Below are 22,047 nucleotides of genomic sequence, written 5' to 3' on the forward strand. Positions count from 1 at the left end.
TATTATTATTTTCTAATATTATTATTATTTTATATTTCTATTCTTATTTTCTATTTCTATTTTTATTATTATATATTTCTATTCTTATTATATATTTCTATTATTATTTTATTTTTCTGTTATTCTTATTTTATCTTTATATTACTATTATTATATATTTCTGTTATTATTACTTTTTTCTAATATTATTGCTATATTTCTATTATTATTTTATTTTCTATTATTTTATTATTATTATTTTATATTTTTATTTTTATTATATTTCTATTATTATTACTTTTTATTTCTAATATTTTATATTCCTATTATTATTACTTTATATTTCTAATATCATTTTATTTTTCTATTATTGTTATTTTATATCTCCGTTATTATTATATATTTCTATTATTATTATTTTATATCTCTATTATTATTATTATTATATTTCTATTATTATTACTTTTTATTTCTAATATTTTATATTCCTATAATGATTACTTTATATTTCTAATATCATTTAATTTTTCTATTATTGTTTTTTTATATCTCCATTATTATTATATATTTCTATTATTATTATTTTATATCTCTATTACGATTATATTTCTATTATTATTACTTTTTATTTCTAATATTTTATATTCCTATTATTACTTTATATTTCTAATATTATTTTATTTTTCTATTATTGTTCTTTTACATATCTATTATTATTATATATTTCTATTATTATTTTATATTGCTATTATGATTATTTTATATCTCTATTATTATTACTATTATATATATATATATTTCTATTATTATTTATTTATTTATTTATTATTTATTTATTAGTACACTTGTATACCGCTAATATCTCAGCCTAAATCGGCGACTCATTGCGGTTTACAGCATTTAAAAACAACAATATTCAGATTAAAAATATAAAACACAAGTACATATACAGTACACAGTATTGGGCCACCAATACAGACCAAAGCATCTCATAATTAAAATCATAATCCAATTTCGTTGTCTGTGATTGCCAGTCCATGATCGAAAACTTCGTCGCCTCGGATTAGCCGAATGCCTGTTCAAACATCCATGTCTTCAGTTTTTTTCGAAAAACCATCAGCGAGGAGGCTGATCTTATCTCTATAGGGAGGGCATTCCAAAGCCACGGGGCCACCACAGAAAAGGCCCTGTCTCTCATTCCCGCCAGCCGCACCTGTGAAGCAGGTGGGATAGAGAGTAGGGCCTCTCCCGAAGATCTTAGGGTCCTGGTGGGCTGATAGGCCGAGAAACGTTCGGATAGATATGTTGGGCCAGAACCGTTTAGGGCTTTAAAGGCCAATGCCAGCACTTTGAATTGGGCCCGGTAGCTAATCGGCAGCCAGTGGAGCTGGTACAGCAGGGGAGTTGTATGCTCCCTGCGCCCTGCTCCTGTTAATACCATGGCTGCCGCCCGTTGGACTAGTTGGAGCTTCCGGGCCGTCTTCAAAGGCAACCCCATGTAGAGAGCGTTGCAGTAGTCAACATATTATTTTATATGTCTATTATTATATTTCTATCATTATTTTATATTGCTATTATTATTATGTTATTATTTTATTCTTCTATTATTATTTTTATTTTATATTTCTATTAGTATTTCACACCGATCTGGATTGAAAGCCAGTGGGAGTGGGCGGGGCCATATGGGAGTGGGGGCGGGGCCTATGAATAGTGGGCGGGGCCAGGAGCCAAGTGAACCCCGCCCTTCAAACAAAGAGGAGGGGGCCGTCCCAAATCAGGCCACGCCCCCTTTTAAGAGATCAGAAGTGCAAGAAGGGAAAAGCTGAAGCAGGGCTACTTTCTTTCCTTCTTTTTTCTCCTTCCCTGTATTATAATAATATAAATAGGTCTATATTTATTAATAGTAAAGTATAAATATTAGTCTCTGTTTATATATGTATTTTAAATATAAGTGTGTGTATATATTATATACATATATTGGTGTATATATAATTTTATTTTTCTATTATTATTTTATATCTCTATTATTATTATTATATTTATATTATTATTTTATATTGCTATTATTATATTTCTAATATTATTTATATTGCTATTTTTATTTTATTTTATTTCTCTAATATTATTTATATACGCATATATATATAAATTTTATTTTTCTGTTATTATTATTATTATTTTATATCTCTATTATTATTATTATATATTTATATTATTATTTTATATTGCTATTATTATATTTCTAATATTATTTATATTGCTATTTTTTATTTCTCTAATATTATTTATATATGCATATATATAATGTTATTTTTCTATTATTATTTTATATCTCTATTATTATTATATTTATATTATTATTTTATATTGCTATTATTATATTTCTAATATTTTATATTGCTATTATTTTTATTTTCTTTTATTTCTCTAATATTATTTATATATGCATATATATATATAAATTTTATTCTATTATTATTATTATTTTATATCTATTATTATATATTTATATTATTATTTTATATTGCTATTATTATATTGCTATTATTTTATATTGCTATTATTTTTTTTATTTCTCTAATATTATTTATATACGCATATATATATAAATTTTATTTTTCTGTTATTATTATTATTATTTTATATCTCTATTATTATTATATATTTATATTATTATTTTATATTGCTATTATATTTCTATTATTTTATATTGCTATTATTTTTTAATTTTATTTCTCTAATATTATTTATATATGCATATATATATAATTTTATTTTTCTATTATTATTATTTTATATCTCTATTATTATTATACATTTATATTATTATTTTATATTGCTATTATAGTTCTAATATTATTTATTATTTATTTTTTATTTCTCTAATATTATTTATATACGAATATATATATATATATAAATTTTATTTTTCTATTATTATTATTATTATATATCTCTATTATTATTATAATATATTTATATTATTATTTTATATTGCTATTATTATATTTCTAATATTATTTTATATTGCTATTATTTTTATTTTATTTCTCTAATATTATTTATATATGCATATATATATAATTTTATTTTTCTATTATTATTATTATTTTATATCTCTATTATTATATATTTATATTATTTTATATTGCTATTATATTTCTAATATTATTTTATATTGCTATTATATATTTATATATATATATATATATATATATATATATTAGTGTGTGTGTGTGTATGTGTGTGTGTGTGTGTGTGTATATATATATATATATATATATATATATTAGTATATATATTACTATATATAATAGTACATATTATATTACAATATTATAAGTATGTGTGTGGCATTTCTGGCCTTTTGGGACTTTTCTGGATTTGGCTACTCAATAGTGTAATTTTTGCAATACTTGTGTTGGCCACTAGTTGGTGCTGTAAACTCCCAAAATTGTATTACTCTCTGAGTACCAGTGGCCCAAAGATGATGATGATGATGATGATGATGATGATAGAGTTGGAAGGGGTCCCTAAAGGCCATCCAGTCCAGCCCCCTTCTGTCTCCATGCAGAAAAGGCACAATCCGATCCCTCCTGACAGATAGCCATCCAGCCCATATTTATTTAAAAGCCCCAAATCAGGAGCTTCCACCACATTGATATTAATAGTAATAATAATAACAATAACAATAACAATATAATAATAGCGCCAGCAGACAAGAGTCCTTTGTCTCACCCTGGTCATTCCACAGATATATAAACCCCCTTTCCTACTTCCAACAGACCTCACTACCTCTGAGGATGCTTGCCATAGATGCAGGCGAAACGTCAGGAGAGAATGCCTCTAGAACATGGCCATATAGTCCGAAAAAACCTACAACAACCCAGTGATTCCGGCCATGAAAGCCTTCAACAATACAATATAAGAATAATAAAACACCCAGCAGAGTGATCTTGTCTGCTGTGGACTCATCTTGTTGCGTTTCAAATAATAATAATAATAATAATAATAATAATAATAATAATAATAATAATCTGCACTTCTCTTTCTTGATCGTGACCCAAATGCTGGAGAGAGTGTGACCCTTGGCCCCAGTCATTCTCCTTCCTCTTCTTTTCCTCCTTCTTATCATCATCATTATCAATCCTGAAAGACTTTAGGCTGAAGGATATCCCATGGAACTCCCTGCCAATTGACATTAACAAAATGCCAATTAATGACTACAATGGATCACTATGATTATTATAATAATTCTAATAATCATATTATTATTATTCTCATTATTATTATCATTTCCTTTTCTCGTTCCCTATTATTTTTATTACTTTATGTATTTATTTACTGTATTTGTATACCCAATTGTTATTACCCTATGGAACTCCCTGCCACTTGATGGTAAGAAAATGCCAATTAATGACTACAATAGATCATGATGATGATCATGATAATCCTAATAATTCCATTATTATTCTCATTTCCTTTTCTCGTTCCCTATTATTATTATTGCCCTATTGTTGTTACCCTATGGAACTCCCTGCCACTTGATGCTAACAAAATGCCAATTAGTGACTACAATAGATCACGGTGATGATGATGATAATCCTAATAATCCTATTATTATTCTCATGCTTAATTATTATCATTTCCTTTTCTCGTTCCCTATTATTATTATTGCCCTATTGTTATTACCCTATGGAACTCCCTGTCACTCGATGCTAACAAAATGCCAATTAGTGACTACAATAGATCACGATGATGATGATAATAATAATCCTATTAATATTCTCATTCATTATTATCATTTCAGTTTCTTTTCCTGTTCCCAATTATTATTGTCCTATGGAACTCCCTGCTACTTGATGCTAACAAAATGCCATATTAATGACTACAATGGATCACGATGATGATAATAATAATAATAGTCCTAATAATGCTATTATTACTATTCTCATTCATTATTATTATTATCATTTCTTCTTCCCTATTGTTATTATTACTACCCTATGGAACTCCCCGCCACTTGATGCTAACAAGACACAATGGATTACTATGATGACGACGATGGTGATGATAATATCACTCTGATGATAAAGCTAATAATAATATCAACCTGATGATAATTATAATATAACTGATAATTATGATAATATCACTCTGATGATGATGATGATAAGATAATATTACTGATGATGATAATAATACTCTGATGATTATGATTATATCACTCTGATGATAATATTACTGATAATTATGATAATACCGATGATGATGATATCACTGATGATAATAATATCACCGTGATGATGATAATAATATTAATGATGATACTATCATTGTGATGATGATGATGATGATAATAATAATAACATTCCAATGATGATGATATTAATATAATAACATAACTCTGGTGAAATTAATATCATTCTCATGATGATGACTATAATAGTAATATTGCTGATGATGATGATAGTCATAATGTATGTAATATGTTTACTTTGTCTGTCTGTCTGTCTATCTTCTTATCTATCTGTCTGACTATAATAATAATAATTATTATAATTATAATAATAACTGGAAAAGATGACATGATATGAGGATTTAAAGATCAAACTGCAAAGACTCTGGCAAAACCAGAGTCAGGGGGGTCCCAGTGGTGATCGGCACACTGGGTGCAGCGCCTCAAGACCTTGGCCTACACTTAAAAACAATCGGCACTGACAAAATTACCATCTGCCAGCTGCAAAAGGCCACCTTACTGGGATCTGCACGCATTATTCGCCGATACAATATCTAATATATATACTATATATGTGTGTGATATGTGTATTCTATCTATCTATATCTGATATCACTCTGATAATAGTATCACTGTGATGATGATGATGTTGATGATGATGATGGTAATATTACTGATGATGATGATACTCTCACTCTGATGATAATAATGATATCACTCTGATGGTGATTATATTAATAATATTGATCTGATGATGATGATATCACTCTGATGATATTAAGAATATTGTTCTGATGATATCATTGTGATGATGATATTAATAATATTGATCTGACGATGATATCGTGATATTAATAATATTGATCTGACGATGATATCGTGATGATATTAATAATATTGATCTGATGGTGATAATATCACTGTGATGATGATATTAATTATATTGATCTGATGGTGATGATATCACTGTGATGATAATATTAATAATTTTGTTATGATGATGATATCACTGTAATGATGATATTAATAATATTGATCTGATGATGATGATATCACTGTGATGAAGACATTAATAATATTGATCTGATGATGATGATATCACTGATGATGATATTAATAGTATTGATCTGATGATAATAATATCACTGATGATGATGATATTAATAATATTGATCTGATGATGATAATATCACTGATGATGATGATATTAATAATATTGATCTGATGATGATGATATCACTGTGATGAAGACATTAATAATATTGATCTGATGATGATGATATCACTGATGATGATATTAATAGTATTGATCTGATGATAATAATATCACTGATGATGATGATATTAATAATATTGATCTGATGATGATGATATCACTGATGATGATGATATCACTGATGATGATGATGATGATGATGATGATGATGATGATATTAATAATATTGTTCTGATGATGATAATATCACTGGTGATGGTGATATTAATAATATTGATCTGATGATGATGATATCACTGATGATGATATTAATAATATTGATCTGATGATGATGATATCACTGATGATGATGATATTAATAATATTGATCTGATGATGATAATATCACTGATGATGATATTAATAATATTGTTCTGATGATGATGATGATATCACTGATGATGATGATATCACTGATGATGATGATGATGATGATGATATTAATAATATTGTTCTGATGATGATAATATCACTGGCGATGATGATATTAATAATATTGATCTGATGATGATGATATCACTGATGATGATGATGATGATGATGATGACATTAATAATATTGTTCTGATGATGATAATATCACTGGTGATGGTGATATTAATAATATTGATCTGATGATGGTGATATCACTGATGATGATGATGATGATGATGATGATATTAATAATTTTGTTCTGATGATGATGATAATATCACCAATGATGATGATATTAATAATATTGATCTGATGATGATGATATCACTGATGATGATATTAATAATATTGATCTGATGATGATAATATCACTGATGATTATGATATTAATAATATTGATCTGATGATGATGATATCACTCTGATTGTGATATTAATAATATTGATCTGATGATGATGACATCACTCTGATATCATCTATCTATCCATCTATCTATCTATCTGTCTATATGATGATGATATCACTCTGATAGTGATTATGATATTATAATATCACTCTGATGATAATAATATCTGACGATGATCTCACTCTTCTGATGATAATAATAATATTTAGATAATAGTAATATAGTAATATGTGTCATAATATCATAAGTGGTCCTCGACCCACTTAGAGATGCCCCCCTTCCCAAAAAGCGTAGACGTCTGGACGCCTGTCTGTGCTGGAGCTCCTCCCCTTCCATCTCTCTCCCTGTCTCTCTCTCTCCATCCCTCCTTCTCTCTCTTCCTCCGCCAGCCTCTTTCCCCATCCCTCCATCCTTCTCTCCTCCTTTGTTTTGCCATGCAGAGCCCTCCATGGAGCCGCTGAGCCACCACAGCACCGGCCTTCCCCGCCTCTCCTGGATCGACACCCTCTATAGCAGTAGGTGCCTCTTTTTGGGGGGGTCTTCATGTCAACATTGGGGTCCCCCTTTACGACATCGGGCATCCCTTCCATCCTGCATCCCTGTGCCTTTCCCTTTGAGGCTTGACATGGACCAACATCCCTTGGTATCTCTTCCTTCCTTTTTGGGGTGCTGACCCCCAATATTTTGGGGGGACCCCCATATATTCTCAGTGGAAAAGCTTAGGATTATATAAATCCCATTTGAAATGGATACATATCTATCTATTTATCTATCTATCTATGTATGTGTATGTATGTATAAGTATATATAAGTATGATCTATTTTGGGGGGTATATGATGTGGATATGCTCTATTTTGGGGGTCCACCTCAATGGGGAGACACACACAGTGGTGATATCATTGCTTATGCAACCGAGCCTCTGTCTCCTTCTCTCTTCCTCTTTCGTTCCTTCGTTCTGTTTTCCCCGAAACCCCAAGATATTTGGGGTTCACGGGGCTTGGTCTCTCCTTTTGGATAGCAAACAAGGCTTGGGTTGCTTTAAGACCCCCCATATCATTATCGTTATGATTTCGGTCCCTTCTTTCCTTTGGGGAGCTGTCTTTTTCCTCACAACGGCCTTGTGAGGTAGGCAGGCGGATACTTATTATTATTATTATTAAATTCCTAACCTTTGTAATTGCATTTCTATATTATTATTATTATTATTATTATTATTATTATTATTATATTCCTAGCCTTTGAAATTGCATCTCTGTCACTATTATTATTGTTATTATTTTATTATTATTATTTAATTCCTCACCTTCATAATTACATCTCTATCAGTATTATTATTATTAGTAGTAGTAGTAGTAGTAATATTATTATTATTTAATTCCTGACCTTTGTAATTGCATCTCTGTCATTATTATTATTATTATTATTATTAAATTCCTAGTGTTTGCAATTGCATCTCTGTCACTATTATTATTATTATTTATTACTATTAAATTTCTCACCTTCATAATTGCATCTCTGTCGCTATTATTATTATTATTATTAGTAGTAGTAGTAGTAGCAGTATTTAATTCCCAGCCTTTGTAAAGGCATCTGTCATTATTATTATTACTATTATTGTTGTTATTTCCTCGCCTTTGCAATTTCATATCTGTAATTATGAAGGCTAGGAAAATAATAATAATAATAATAATAATAATAATAAGATATGCAATTACAAAGGCTAGCAAATAAATAAATAAATAAATAATAGTAATAATATATTCCTAGCCCTCGTAATTGCATCTCATTATTATTATTATTATTATTATTATTATTATTATTATTATTATTATTATTATTTAGTTCTACATCTTTGTAATTGCATCTTTATGTTGTTGTTGTTATTATTATTATTATTTAATTTCTAGCTTTTGTGATTGCATCTCTGTTATTATTTCTGTTGTTGTGGGGTTGCTGTTTACATTTTGACCCTCCTTTCCTTTCTCAAGATTGCTTTGACTCCACTTTTTGTCTTCACAACAATCTTGTAAGGCAGGCCAGGCTGACACATATAATTATTATTATTATTTACCCTATGAACTTGGATAGTAGTCACATCTCTAATAGACTGCTGCAATGCATTCTACATGGGGCTGCCTTTGAAGACTGTTCGAAAGCTTCGAATAGTCCAACGGCAGCGGCCAGGTTCCTCACCAGAACGGCGTACAGAGAGAGGACATGCCTTCTGTTACGTCAGCCCCACTGGTTGCCCGTCTGCTACCGATCACAATTCAAAGTGCTGGCTTTGGCCTATAATGCCCTAAATGGTTCCGGCCCAGTTTACCTGTCCAAAAGTAGCTCCCTCTATGAACCATCACAGAGATTAAGATCATCCGAGGAGGCCCTGCTCTCAGTCCCACCTTCTTCGCAAGCATGGGAACAAGAGATGGAGCCTTCTCAGCGGTGGCCCCTCGTCTATAGATCTCCCTCCCCACTGAGATTAGGCCCAGTTTACCTGTCCTTCGCAGGTGCAATTGGTGGGGACAAGAGACGGGACCTTCTCAGTGATGGCCCCTCCTCACTGAGATTAGGATGAATTTACCTGTCTGAATGTATCCCCCTTTATGAACCATCTCGGAGGTTAAAATCATGTGGGGAAGTCCTGTTCTCAGTTCCACCTCCTTTGCAAGCATGACTGGTGGAAACAAGAGACGGGGCCTTTTCAGTAGTGGCTCCTCGTCTACAGAACTCCCTTCTCACTGATATTAGACCCAGTTTACCTGTCCGAACGTATCCCCCTTTATGAACCATCTCGGAGGTTAAGATCATCCGGGGAGGCCCTGTTCTCAGTCCCACCGCCTTCACAAGCACGACTGGTGGGAACAAGAGATGGGGCCTTTTCAGTGGTGGCTCCTCGTCTACGAAACTCCCTCCCCACTGAGATTAGGCCCAGTTTACCTGTCCAAACGTATCCCCCTTTATAAACCATCTCAGAGGTTAAGATCATCTGAGGAAGCCCTACTCTCAGTCCCATCTCCTTCGCAAGCACGACTGGTGGGAACAAGTGACGGGGACTTCTCAGTGGTGGCCCCTTGTCTATGAAACTCCCTCCCCACTGTGATTAGGCCCAGTTTACCTGTCCGAACATATCCCCCTTTATGAACCATCTTGGAGGTTAAAATCATCCGGGGAGGCCTTGTTCTCAGTCCCACCTCTTTCACAAGCACGACTGGTGGGAATAAGAGTCAGGACCTTCTCAGTGGTGGCTCCTCGTCTATGAAATTCCCTCCCCACAGTTTACCTGTCCGAACATATCCCCCTTTATGAACCATCTCGGAGGTTAAGATCATCCAGGGAGGCGCTCCTCTCAGTCCCGCCTCCTTCATAAGCACAGATAGTGGGAACGAGAGACAGGGCCTTCTCAATGGTGGCCCCTCATCTATAGAACTCACTCCCCACTGAGATTAGGCCCAGTTTACCTGTCCGAATGTATCCCCTTTATGAACCATCTCAGAAGTTAAGATCGTCCGAGGAAGCCCTGCTCTCCGTCCCACCTCCTTCACAAGCGTGACTGGTGGGAACAAAAGATGGGGTCTTCTCAGTGGTTGCTCCTCGTCTATGGAACTCTCCACTGAGATTAGGCCCAGTTTACCTGTCCGAGCGTATCTCCCTCTATGAACCACTTCTGAGGTTAAAATCTCCTGGGGAGGCCGTTCTCTCAGTCCTACCTTCCTCGCAAGTGTGACTGGCGGGAACGAGAGATGGGGCCTTCTCAGTGGTGGCCCCTTGTCTATTGAACTTTCTCCCTAGTGATATTTGATCAGCGGCCTCCCTCCTGGCCTTCAGCAAGAACGTATAAACATAACTGTGGGACCAAGGCAGTAAAGTAATGCAGTGCAAGAAATGATTACGATTCTGGATTATGTGATTTTAAGGTTCACATTAAGATGTTTTGATTATGTACTTTCATTGCCTCAGTGTTTGTTTATGTTCCTTGTTTAATCTGATTTTAATTTATAGTTAGTATATCTCATTGTTTTTGGATATTATGCTTTGGTGTTGTATGTAAGTTGGCATTTTTTTGATGTACACCACATTGAGTCCCCTCATTGGTGAGAAAAGTGGTATAGAAATGCAGTAAATACATAAAATAAATATTATTATCATGTAAAACAAGTGTGAACACGAAAGACATTAAACATTAGGATACTCAGGTAATAGAAATATAATTATATTATATTTATTATTATTATTAGTAGTAGTAGTAGTAGTAGTAGTAGTAGTAGTAGTATGGTAGTGGTAGTGGTAGTAGTAGTATCATCATGTAAAACAGGACCTGAACATGAAAGGCAATCAGGATACTCAGATAATAATAATAGTAATATAATTATAATATATTATTATTTATTATTATCATGTAAAACAGGACCTGAACACGAAAGACATTGAATATTAGGATACTCCAATAATAATAATAGTAATGTAATATAGTTATTCTATATTATTATTGTTTATTATTATTACTATTACTATTATTATTATTATTATTATTATTATTATTATTATTATCATCATGTAAAATGGGACCTGAACACGAAAGACATTGAACATTAGGACACTCAGATGATAATAGTAATATAATATAATTATTCTATATTATTATTATCATGTAAAACGGGACCTGAACATGAAATACATTGAACATTAGGATACTCAGATGATAATGATAATAATAATAATAATAATAATAATATTTTGAGAAAATACAAACATTGGGGACTTGTCCAGGATACGAATAGTCATATAACATAATTATACCATATTATTATTATTTATTATTATGTAAAATGGGACCTGAACACGAAAGAAATTGAATATTAGGATACTCGGATAATAATAATAGTCATATAATATAATTATGCTATATTATTATTATTATTTATCACTATTATCATGTAAAATAGCACCTGAACATGAAAAGCAACAAATATTAGGACATTCATATAATAATAATTATTATAGTAATATAATATAATTATACTATATTATTATTTATTATTATCATCATGTAAAACGGGACCTGAACATGAAAGGCATTGAATATTAGGATACTTCTATAGTTATTCTATATTATTATTATTATTATTATTATTATTATTATTATTATGTAAAATGGGACCTGAACACGAAAGGCATTGAATATCAGGATACTCAGATAATAATCATAGTCATATAATATAGCTATTTTACATTGTTGTTGTTGTTGTTATTATTATTATTATTATTATTATTATTATTATTATGTAAAACGGGACCTGGACACTAAAAGCAGTTAATATTAGGATACTCAGATAATAATCAAAGTCATATAATTATACTGTATTATTATTATTATTATTATTATTATTATCATGTAAAATGGGACCTGGACATGAAAGCCATTGAATATTAGGATACTCATATAATAATAGTAGTAGTATAATCTAATTATACAATATCATTTTTTACTATTATGTAAAACAGGACCTGAACACAAAAGGCATTGAATATTAGGTTACTCATATAATAATAATGCAGAGCGATTAGCTGATACCTTTTTCTGGAAGAGCAGTTTGGTTTTCTCGAGCTTGTATGTTTCTGCAAAGCTGTTGAGAGTGGCTTGCAGGTCTTCTTCTGAATGTGCACAGACTATGTTATCGTCAGCATATTGCAGTTCTATGTTGTTGTGACCCTGATTTTGGCTTTTAGTCTGCTGAGGTTATTGTTATTTATTATTATCATCTAAAATGAGACCTGAAGATGAAAGGCATTAAATATTAGGATACTCAAATAATAATAATAATAATAATAATAATAATAATAATATAACATAAGATTGTATAATATAATTATACTATCTTATTATTATTATTATTATTATTATTATTATCATCATTTAAAATGAGACCTGAAGACGAAAGGCATTGAATATTAGGATACTCAAATAATAATAATAATAATAATAATAATAATAATATAACATAAGATTGTATAATATAATTATACTATCTTATTATTATTATTATTATTATTATTATCATTTAAAATGAGACCTGAAGATGAAAGGCATTGAATATTAGGATACTCAAATAATAATAATAATAATAATAATAATAATAATATAACATAAGATTGTATAATATAATTATACTATCTTATTATTATTATTATTATTATTATCATTTAAAATGAGACCTGAAGATGAAAGGCATTGAATATTAGGATACTCAAATAATAATAATAATAATAATAATAATAATAATATAACATAAGATTGTATAATATAATTATACTATCTTATTATTATTATTATTATTATTATTATCATCATTTAAAATGAGACCTGAAGATGAAAGGCATTAAATATTAGGATACTCAAATAATAATAATAATAATAATAATATAACATAAGATTGTATAATATAATTATACTATCTTATTATTATTATTATTATTATTATTATCATTTAAAATGAGACCTGAAGATGAAAGGCATTGAATATTAGGATACTCAAATAATAATAATAATAATAATAATAATAATAATAATAATAATATAAGATAGTATAACATAATTATACTATATTATTATTATTATCATCATTTAAAATGAGACCTGAAGACGAAAGGCATTGAATATTAGGATACTCAAATAATAATAATAATAATAATAATAATAATAATATAACATAAGATTGTATAATATAATTATACTATCTTATTATTATTATTATTATTATTATTATAATTTAAAATGAGACCTGAAGATGAAAGGCATTGAATATTAGGATACTCAAATAATAATAATAATAATAATAATATAAGATAGTATAACATAATTATACTATATTATTATTATTATTATCATTTAAAATGAGACCTGAAGACGAAAGGCATTGAATATTAGGATACTCAAATAATAATAATAATAATAATAATAATAATAAACAAGATAGTATAATATAATTATACTATATTCTTCTTATTATTATTATCATTTAAAATGAGACCTGAAGATGAAAGGCATTGAATATTAAGATACTCTAATAATAATAATAATAATAATATACAAGATATATAATAATATAATTGTACTATATTATTATTATTATTTATAATGTAAAATGGGACCTGAACACAAAAGTCATTGAACATTAGGATATTCAGATAATAATAATTATATGAAGGTATATTATTGTTATTATTATTGAAAGCAGGATCTTCCAAATGCAAGATCCGAACGTAAACACGAAATGGATTTGCAATATTTCCACCCCTGGCTTTTGTGCAAAGAATAATTATTTGTGCATCAGATTTGCCGTAACATTGTGCAAGGAATGCAAGGCCAAAATAGGGATAGAGACGGTTGCTACGCCGAATAACATCCCCGCCATAAAAAAGACAGTTGCATCCTACACACACACAGCTCTCCCACTGCTGCTCTTGTCTCCACGGCAACCAACTCCCCGGCAACCGCCTCCCCGGCAACCGCCCCCTCTTGCTGCTGCTGCATCCTTCTATCACTATTATACTCATATAACAATAACAGTTATATAATATAATATAATTTTACTATATTGTTATTATCAGAGTAAGATCACCATCATCAGTAATATCATTATTATTATCATCATAGTGATATTATTATTATTATTATTATTATTATTACTACTGTTATCATCATCATCAGTGTGATATTATCATCATTATCAGGTGGAATGCATCATCATGATGGGAGGAATGTGTGCATGCTTCTCATCCCAAAATTATCTTTTCCTATTTATCATCAAGGAACATATATGACGCTCTTCTCCGCCTCCTCCTTCGTTCCTTAGCTCATCTCTGGTTGCTATGGAGGAGGCCAACCACGTCTACACTGACTCAAAAGTGGCTTTACAATCATCACGAAAGCAATGTTTTTGCAATCCAACGCAGCCTTATGTCATTTTACGGGTGGGAGGAAGGAACTCAGGCAGGCTACCCATCAATCCTTCTCGGCAGAGGCTCATCCAGTCTCTGCTTCAAAGAGGAAGTCCATTCCTGGGCATTTGCATTGGCCATTTTGCATCGTGTTCCATGCCTTTGGTGAATTTTTCCCTTGCAAAATGCCCTATTTGCATGCAACGTGCATGGTTGCAAACCCTATTTGTGTGCCAGTGGAACCCACAAAAAAAATAACAAAAACCATGGGATTTTTGCAGGCCGTTAAACTGCAGAACCCACTGCTGCAAGGCAGTTGGGGTTTTGGGGGCCTTGAAACGAGTATATTATATTTCCCTATCTATCTAGATATGTCCCAGTTGCATTGATACTGTTCTGCATGTTAATTAATAGCATTATTAATTATGCATGAGAGCCTTTGCGCTCCATTTCCCCCGTTTGCAAGGTCCAGATTGCACTGAGTCCCCCCCCCCTTTGTGTCTTGTATCATGTGCCTTGAGCCTTATTATTATTTTATATTATTATATTATATTATTTTATGTGTGTATGTTTGTATGTAGGTATGTGTGTGTGTGTATAATCATAATCAACTATGGGAGGAAGGCCAGGTTGAGTATGGAATCTCATATTATTATTATTATTATTACTATTATTATCATTATATTTTATATTATTGTGACATCTACTTCAGCTATTGGTTGGAGGAATAATAATAATACTGCAAGGCTATATAATCATAATTATTAATAATAATAATAATACTGCAAGGCTATATAATCATAATTATTATTAATAATAATACTGCAAGACTATATAGTCATAATTATTATTAATAATAATACTGCAAGGCTATATAGTCATAATTATTATTATTAATAATACTGCAAGGCTATATAGTCATAATTATTATTAATAATAATACTGCAAGGCTATATAGTCATAATTATTATTAATAATAATACTGCAAGGCTATATAGTCATAATAATTATTATTAATAATAATACTGCAAGGCTATATAATCATAATTATTATTATTAATAATAATAATACTGTAAGGCTATATAATCATAATTATTATTAATAATAATAAATACTGCAAGACAGAATAATAATAATAATAATAATAATAATAGAATCTGCAAAGCTATATAATAATAATAATAATAATAATGCTGCAAAGCTATATAATCATAATGTTAATAATGGTGCAAGGCTATATAATAATGACTTCTTGCTTCTTCTTCCTCTGGACAGACTTCAGCTACTTATATATATATTAATTATAATAATTATCATCATTATTTAATTTTAATATTATCCTCACCATATATTAATATTATTATTATTACTTTATATATTTCTATTATTATTATTTAACATTAATTATTATTCTTACTATATATTTCTATTATTATTTAATATTAATATTATTCTCACCATATTATTATTATTACATATATTTATACTATATTATCATTATTCAGTGTTAACATTATCCTCACCATATATTATATATTAACATTATCTTCACCATATAATAATATTATTATTATTGGTACCATCTTATCCTCACCATATATTATTAATATTAGTATTATTATCCTTATTTATTATTAATATTATACTCACCATATCTTAATATTATGTTTACCATATATTATTATTATCATTTAATATTAATATGATCTCCACTATATATTTTATTATTGTTATTATTATTAATTATTATTATTAAGTATTAATCTTGCCCTCCTTGCTTCCACTTGAACAGACTTCAGCTACGGGTCGGAGGACTATGACGCGGAGGGGAACGAGGAGCCCAAGGCGCCCCCGCCGGAGGCCATGCCTTACATTGACGAGTCCCCCACCATGTCCCCACAGCTGGGGGCCCGGGGCCCGGACGAGGGGGCCGACCATGCAACGCCCAATGGGAGCACCAGCAACAATGGGGTAAGAGCAGCAATGCAGCTTGACAGTAGTAGTATATATATATACACACACATTTGTATATATGTATGTATGTATATTATATATATATATGACTGAGCCAAGTGTGTGAAGCTGCAGCAAAAAAGGCCAATGCAATCTTAGGCTACATCAATGGGAATATAATGTCGGGATTGAAGTCCTATTCCCATTCTCTTCTATAATAATAATAATAATAATAATAATAATAATAATAATGGTTTTTATGGCTCTGTGGACTTTGCAATAATAATAATAATAATAATAATAATAATAATGGTTTTTATGGCTCTGTGGACTTTGCAATAATAATAATAATAATAATAATAATAATAATGGTTTTTATGGCTCTGTGGACTTTGCAATAATAATAATAATAATAATAATAATAATAATAATAATAATGGTTTTTATGGCTCTGTGGACTTTGCAATAATAATAATAATAATAATAATGGTTATTATGGCTCTGTGGACTTTGCAATAATAATAATAATAATAATAATAATAATGGTTTTTATGGCTCTGTGGACTTTGCAATAATAATAATAATAATAATAATAATAATAATAATAATGGTTATTATGGCTCTGTGGACTTTGCAATAATAATAATAATAATAATAATAATGGTTTTTATGGCTCTGTGGACTTTGCAATAATAATAATAATAATAATAATGGTTATTATGGCTCTGTGGACTTTGCAATAATAATAATAATAATAATAATGGTTATTATGGCTCTGTGGACTTTGCAATAATAATAATAATAATAATAATAATAATAATGGTTTTTATGGCTCTGTGGACTTTGCAATAATAATAATAATAATAATAATAATAATAATGGTTTTTATGGCTCTGTGGACTTTGCAATAATAATAATAATAATAATAATAATAATAATAATAATAATGGTTTTTATGGCTCTGTGGACTTTGCAATAATAATAATAATAATAATAATAATAATAATAGCCATAACCTAGTCTGGCATCTCCTAATTGGGATTATTATTGTGTTGTCAAAGGCAACAGCAACCCAGGAATTATATTATTTTTATATTACATTATTATTATCATTTATTATTATTTGAAACACAAAAAGATCAGTACACAGCAAACAAGGTCACTCTGCTGGCTGTTGAATTGGATCACACGCTGGACACTTCCCAAGTGTCTAGGACTGTGTGATGTATCGGCGAATAATGCTTGCAGATCCAAGTAGGGTGGCCTTTTGCATCTGATAGATGGAAATTTTGTCAGCACCGATTGTTTTTAAGTGCAGGCCAAGGTCTTGAGGCACTGCACCCAGTTTGCCGATCCCCACTGGGACAGAGTCTTTATTATTATTATTATTATTATTATTATTATTAGCCCTAACATAGTATAGGTTCTGCTTATTGGAATTATTATTATTATTATTATTATTATTATTATTATTATTATTATTATTCGTGCTCCCAAGGCCCCTTTGTCCCCATTCTTAAAGGCTTTGTTTGGCTTCCGAGCTCTCCTTAAATCCTTCCTGGTTGCACTTTGGACTTTTGCAAAGAGCCTTCTGTTTTTCACCCCTTCCTGCCTGCAGAAGGCCCCGCTCTTCTCTCTTCTTAAAGGGACCCCGTTTTTTTCCAATGCAAACCTTGTGGTTTTGTGGCTTCCTTTCTTTCTCCGAATGCAGTCTCTGCTGTTCGGCTTTGGCCCCATAAAGAGGCCTGACCACGAGACACATATTTCGGGGCATTCGACCCGAAACATATATTTAATGTCTTTATTTTTTTTATCCTGCCTTATTATTATTATTATTATTATTATTATTATTATTATTGCTAGACATTTCCCTTCTGCCAGGCAGGAAGATATTATTATTATTACTATTATTATTATTATTATTATTATTATTATTATTGCTAGTCACTTTCCTTCTGCCAGGCAGGAAGACATTATTATTATTATTATTATTATTATTATTATTATTGCTAGACATTTCCCTTCTGCCAGGCAGGAAGATATTATTATTATTACTATTATTATTATTATTATTATTATTATTATTATTGCTAGTCACTTTCCTTCTGCAAGACATTATTATTATTATTATTATTATTATTATTATTATTATTTGAAACACAACAAGATTACTACACAGCTGGCTGTTGTATTGGATCACATGTCACTCACTTCCCAAGTGTTTAGGATTGTGTGATGTATCGGCGAATAATGTGTGCAGATCCCAGTAAGGTGGCCTTCTGCAGCTGGTATTTTGTCAGCGCTGATTGTGTTTAAGTGCAGGCCAAGGTCTTTAGCCACTGCACCCAGTGTGCCGATCACCACTGGGACCACCTTTAGTCTCCTATTTGGAAGGGAACTCAAAGGCCATCCAGTCCAACCCTCTTCTCTCATAAAGGAAAATATAATAATAATAATACATTTTATTATATTAATGTTATTATTAATCGCCTATTCAGAAGGGACCCCCAAAGGCCATCCAGTCTGACCCCCTTCTGCCAGGCAGGAAGATAGAATTATTATTATTATTATTATTTGATTATTGTTGTTATTATTCATTATTATTGTTAATATTATTGTTATTGTTATGATATTTATTGTCATTATTTATTATTAGATATTCTTGTTATTATCATTATTTATTATTATATTTATTGTCCTTATTATTTATTTTTATTGTTATTTATTGTTATTATTATTATGATTATTTATTGTGGTTACTTATTATTATTATTATTGTCATTATTTATTGTTATTATTATTTATTTTTATTATTATTAATTTTATTTATTTATCATGTCATGAGCAAACCAGTTTTAACAAACAAACAAACAAAGCACAAAGTTTGCAAGCTCGGTAGTTGATTAAATGTCCTTTGACCAGCATTATTATTTATTATTGTTGTTATTATTTATTGTTATTGTTGCTATATATTGTTATAATTGTTATTGCTATTATTATTATTGTTATTATTTGATACATACCAAGGCTAGTACACAGCAAACAAGACCACTAGTCCCAAGTGTTTTGGACCTTGTGATATGTAGGTAAATAATGCGATACATATTATTATTATTATTATTATTATTATTATTAGTCTCCTATTCAGAAGGGACCCCCAGAGACCATCCAGTCCGACCCTAAGGAAGTCGACACCGTCCGATCCCTCCTGGCAGATGGCCATCCATTTTGGCCCATTCCTCCTCCTTTTCTTCCACTTATTATTATTATTATTATTATTATTATTATTATTATTATTTTTAGTCTCCTATTCAGAAGGGACCCCCCAGAGACCATCCAGTCCGACCCTAAGTAAGTCGACACCGTCCGATCCCTCCTGGCAGATGGCCATCCATTTTGGCCCATTCCTCCTCCTTTTCTTCCACTTATTATTATTATTATTATTATTATTATTATTATTATTAGTCTCCTATTCAGAAGGGACCCCCCAGAGACCATCCAGTCCGACCCTAAGTAAGTCGACACCGTCCGATCCCTCCTGGCAGATGGCCATCCATTTTGGCCCATTTCTCCTCCTTTTCTTCCACTTATTATTATTATTATTATTATTATTATTATTATTATTATTTTTAGTCTCCTATTCAGAAGGGACCCCCCAGAGACCATCCAGTCCGACCCTAAGTAAGTCGACACCGTCCGATCCCTCCTGGCAGATGGCCATCCATTTTGGCCCATTCCTCCTCCTTTTCTTCCACTTATTATTATTATTATTATTATTATTATTATTATTATTAGTCTCCTATTCAGAAGGGACCCCCAGAGACCATCCAGTCCGACCCTAAGGAAGTCGACACCGTCCAATCCCTCCTGGCAGATGGCCACCCATTTCAGCCCCTTCTTCCTCCTCCTTTTCTTCCTCCCTCCTTTCTCCAGGCGTGGCTTCTTTCCTCCTCCCTTTTATCCTTCTTTTCTTTTCTTTCTTTTTTTCCTCCTTCCCTTTTGGCAGCTGCTGGTTCCTCCTCCTCCTCCTCCTCCTCCTCTTGCTTTGGGCCACTCACTTCCTCAAAGGGGAGCCAGGCCAGCCTTCCTTCCTTCTTTCTCCCTTTCTCTTCCTCCTTTGAAGCCTGCCTGGGTTCCGGATCCACTCCGGGCGGGATGCCTTGGGGCCGGCCCTCGCTCTAGGACCGTCCTGTCCCGGGCCAAGGCAGCCGGCCATGCACGAGGAGGAGGAGGAGGCCCTGCTCTTCCTCGACAGAGTCCTCGCCCAGGAAGCCAACCCTCCACAGGTGACCCCTCCACAGGTGGCTTCAGGATGGATGGCCTTTGGGGGACCCTTCCCTCCTGTAGGAGGAGGATCAGAATCATCAGAAGGAAAGGGGTCAGGCTGGATGCCCTTTGGGGGTCCCTTTCCTACTCTCCATCCTCGTCATAATAACAACTCCATCTTCCTGCCTGGCAGAAGGAAAGGGGTCGGACCAGATGGCCTTTGGGGGACCCTTGCCAACTCTAGCATGATGGTGTTGATGATGAAGATATCTTCCTGCCTGGCAGAAGGAAAGGGGTCAGACTGGATGGCCTTTGGGGGACCCTTCTGAATAGGAGAATAATAATAATAATATATTTCTATTGTTATTCTGTTCTATTATTATTCTAGGGGGTCGGACTGGATGGCCTTTGGAGACTAATAATAATAATAATAATAATAATAATGTGATATTTCTATTATTATTCTATTATTCTATTCTATTATGATTCTAGGGGGTTGGACTGGATGGCCTTTGGGGGACCCTTCCGAATAGGAGACTAATAATAATAACAACAACAATATATAATATAATATAATATAACTCCTATTATTATTC

The 22,047-nt window shown here is 31.2% G+C and overlaps 1 protein-coding gene across 2 annotated transcripts in view; it reads left to right on the forward strand.

The window, feature by feature from the left end:
• Positions 1-7,619: 7,619 nt before the first annotated feature.
• The window catches only part of ABR (ABR activator of RhoGEF and GTPase), a 50,276-nt gene continuing 35,848 nt past the window's right edge, over positions 7,620-22,047 (forward strand). The window contains exons 1-2 of one of the 2 annotated variants that reach the window (XM_067472103.1): positions 7,620-7,807; positions 17,025-17,203. In XM_067472103.1, the coding sequence (XP_067328204.1) occupies positions 7,741-7,807; positions 17,025-17,203 (246 nt within the window). In that variant the 5' untranslated portion in view covers positions 7,620-7,740. Of the gene's footprint in view, positions 7,808-17,024; positions 17,204-21,168; positions 21,472-22,047 lie in introns of those variants that run through there. The other variant, XM_067472104.1, reaches the window with a different exon arrangement.

Source organism: Anolis sagrei, chromosome 11 (genome assembly GCF_037176765.1).
Source record: "Anolis sagrei isolate rAnoSag1 chromosome 11, rAnoSag1.mat, whole genome shotgun sequence".
Taxonomy (NCBI): domain Eukaryota; kingdom Metazoa; phylum Chordata; class Lepidosauria; order Squamata; family Dactyloidae; genus Anolis; species Anolis sagrei.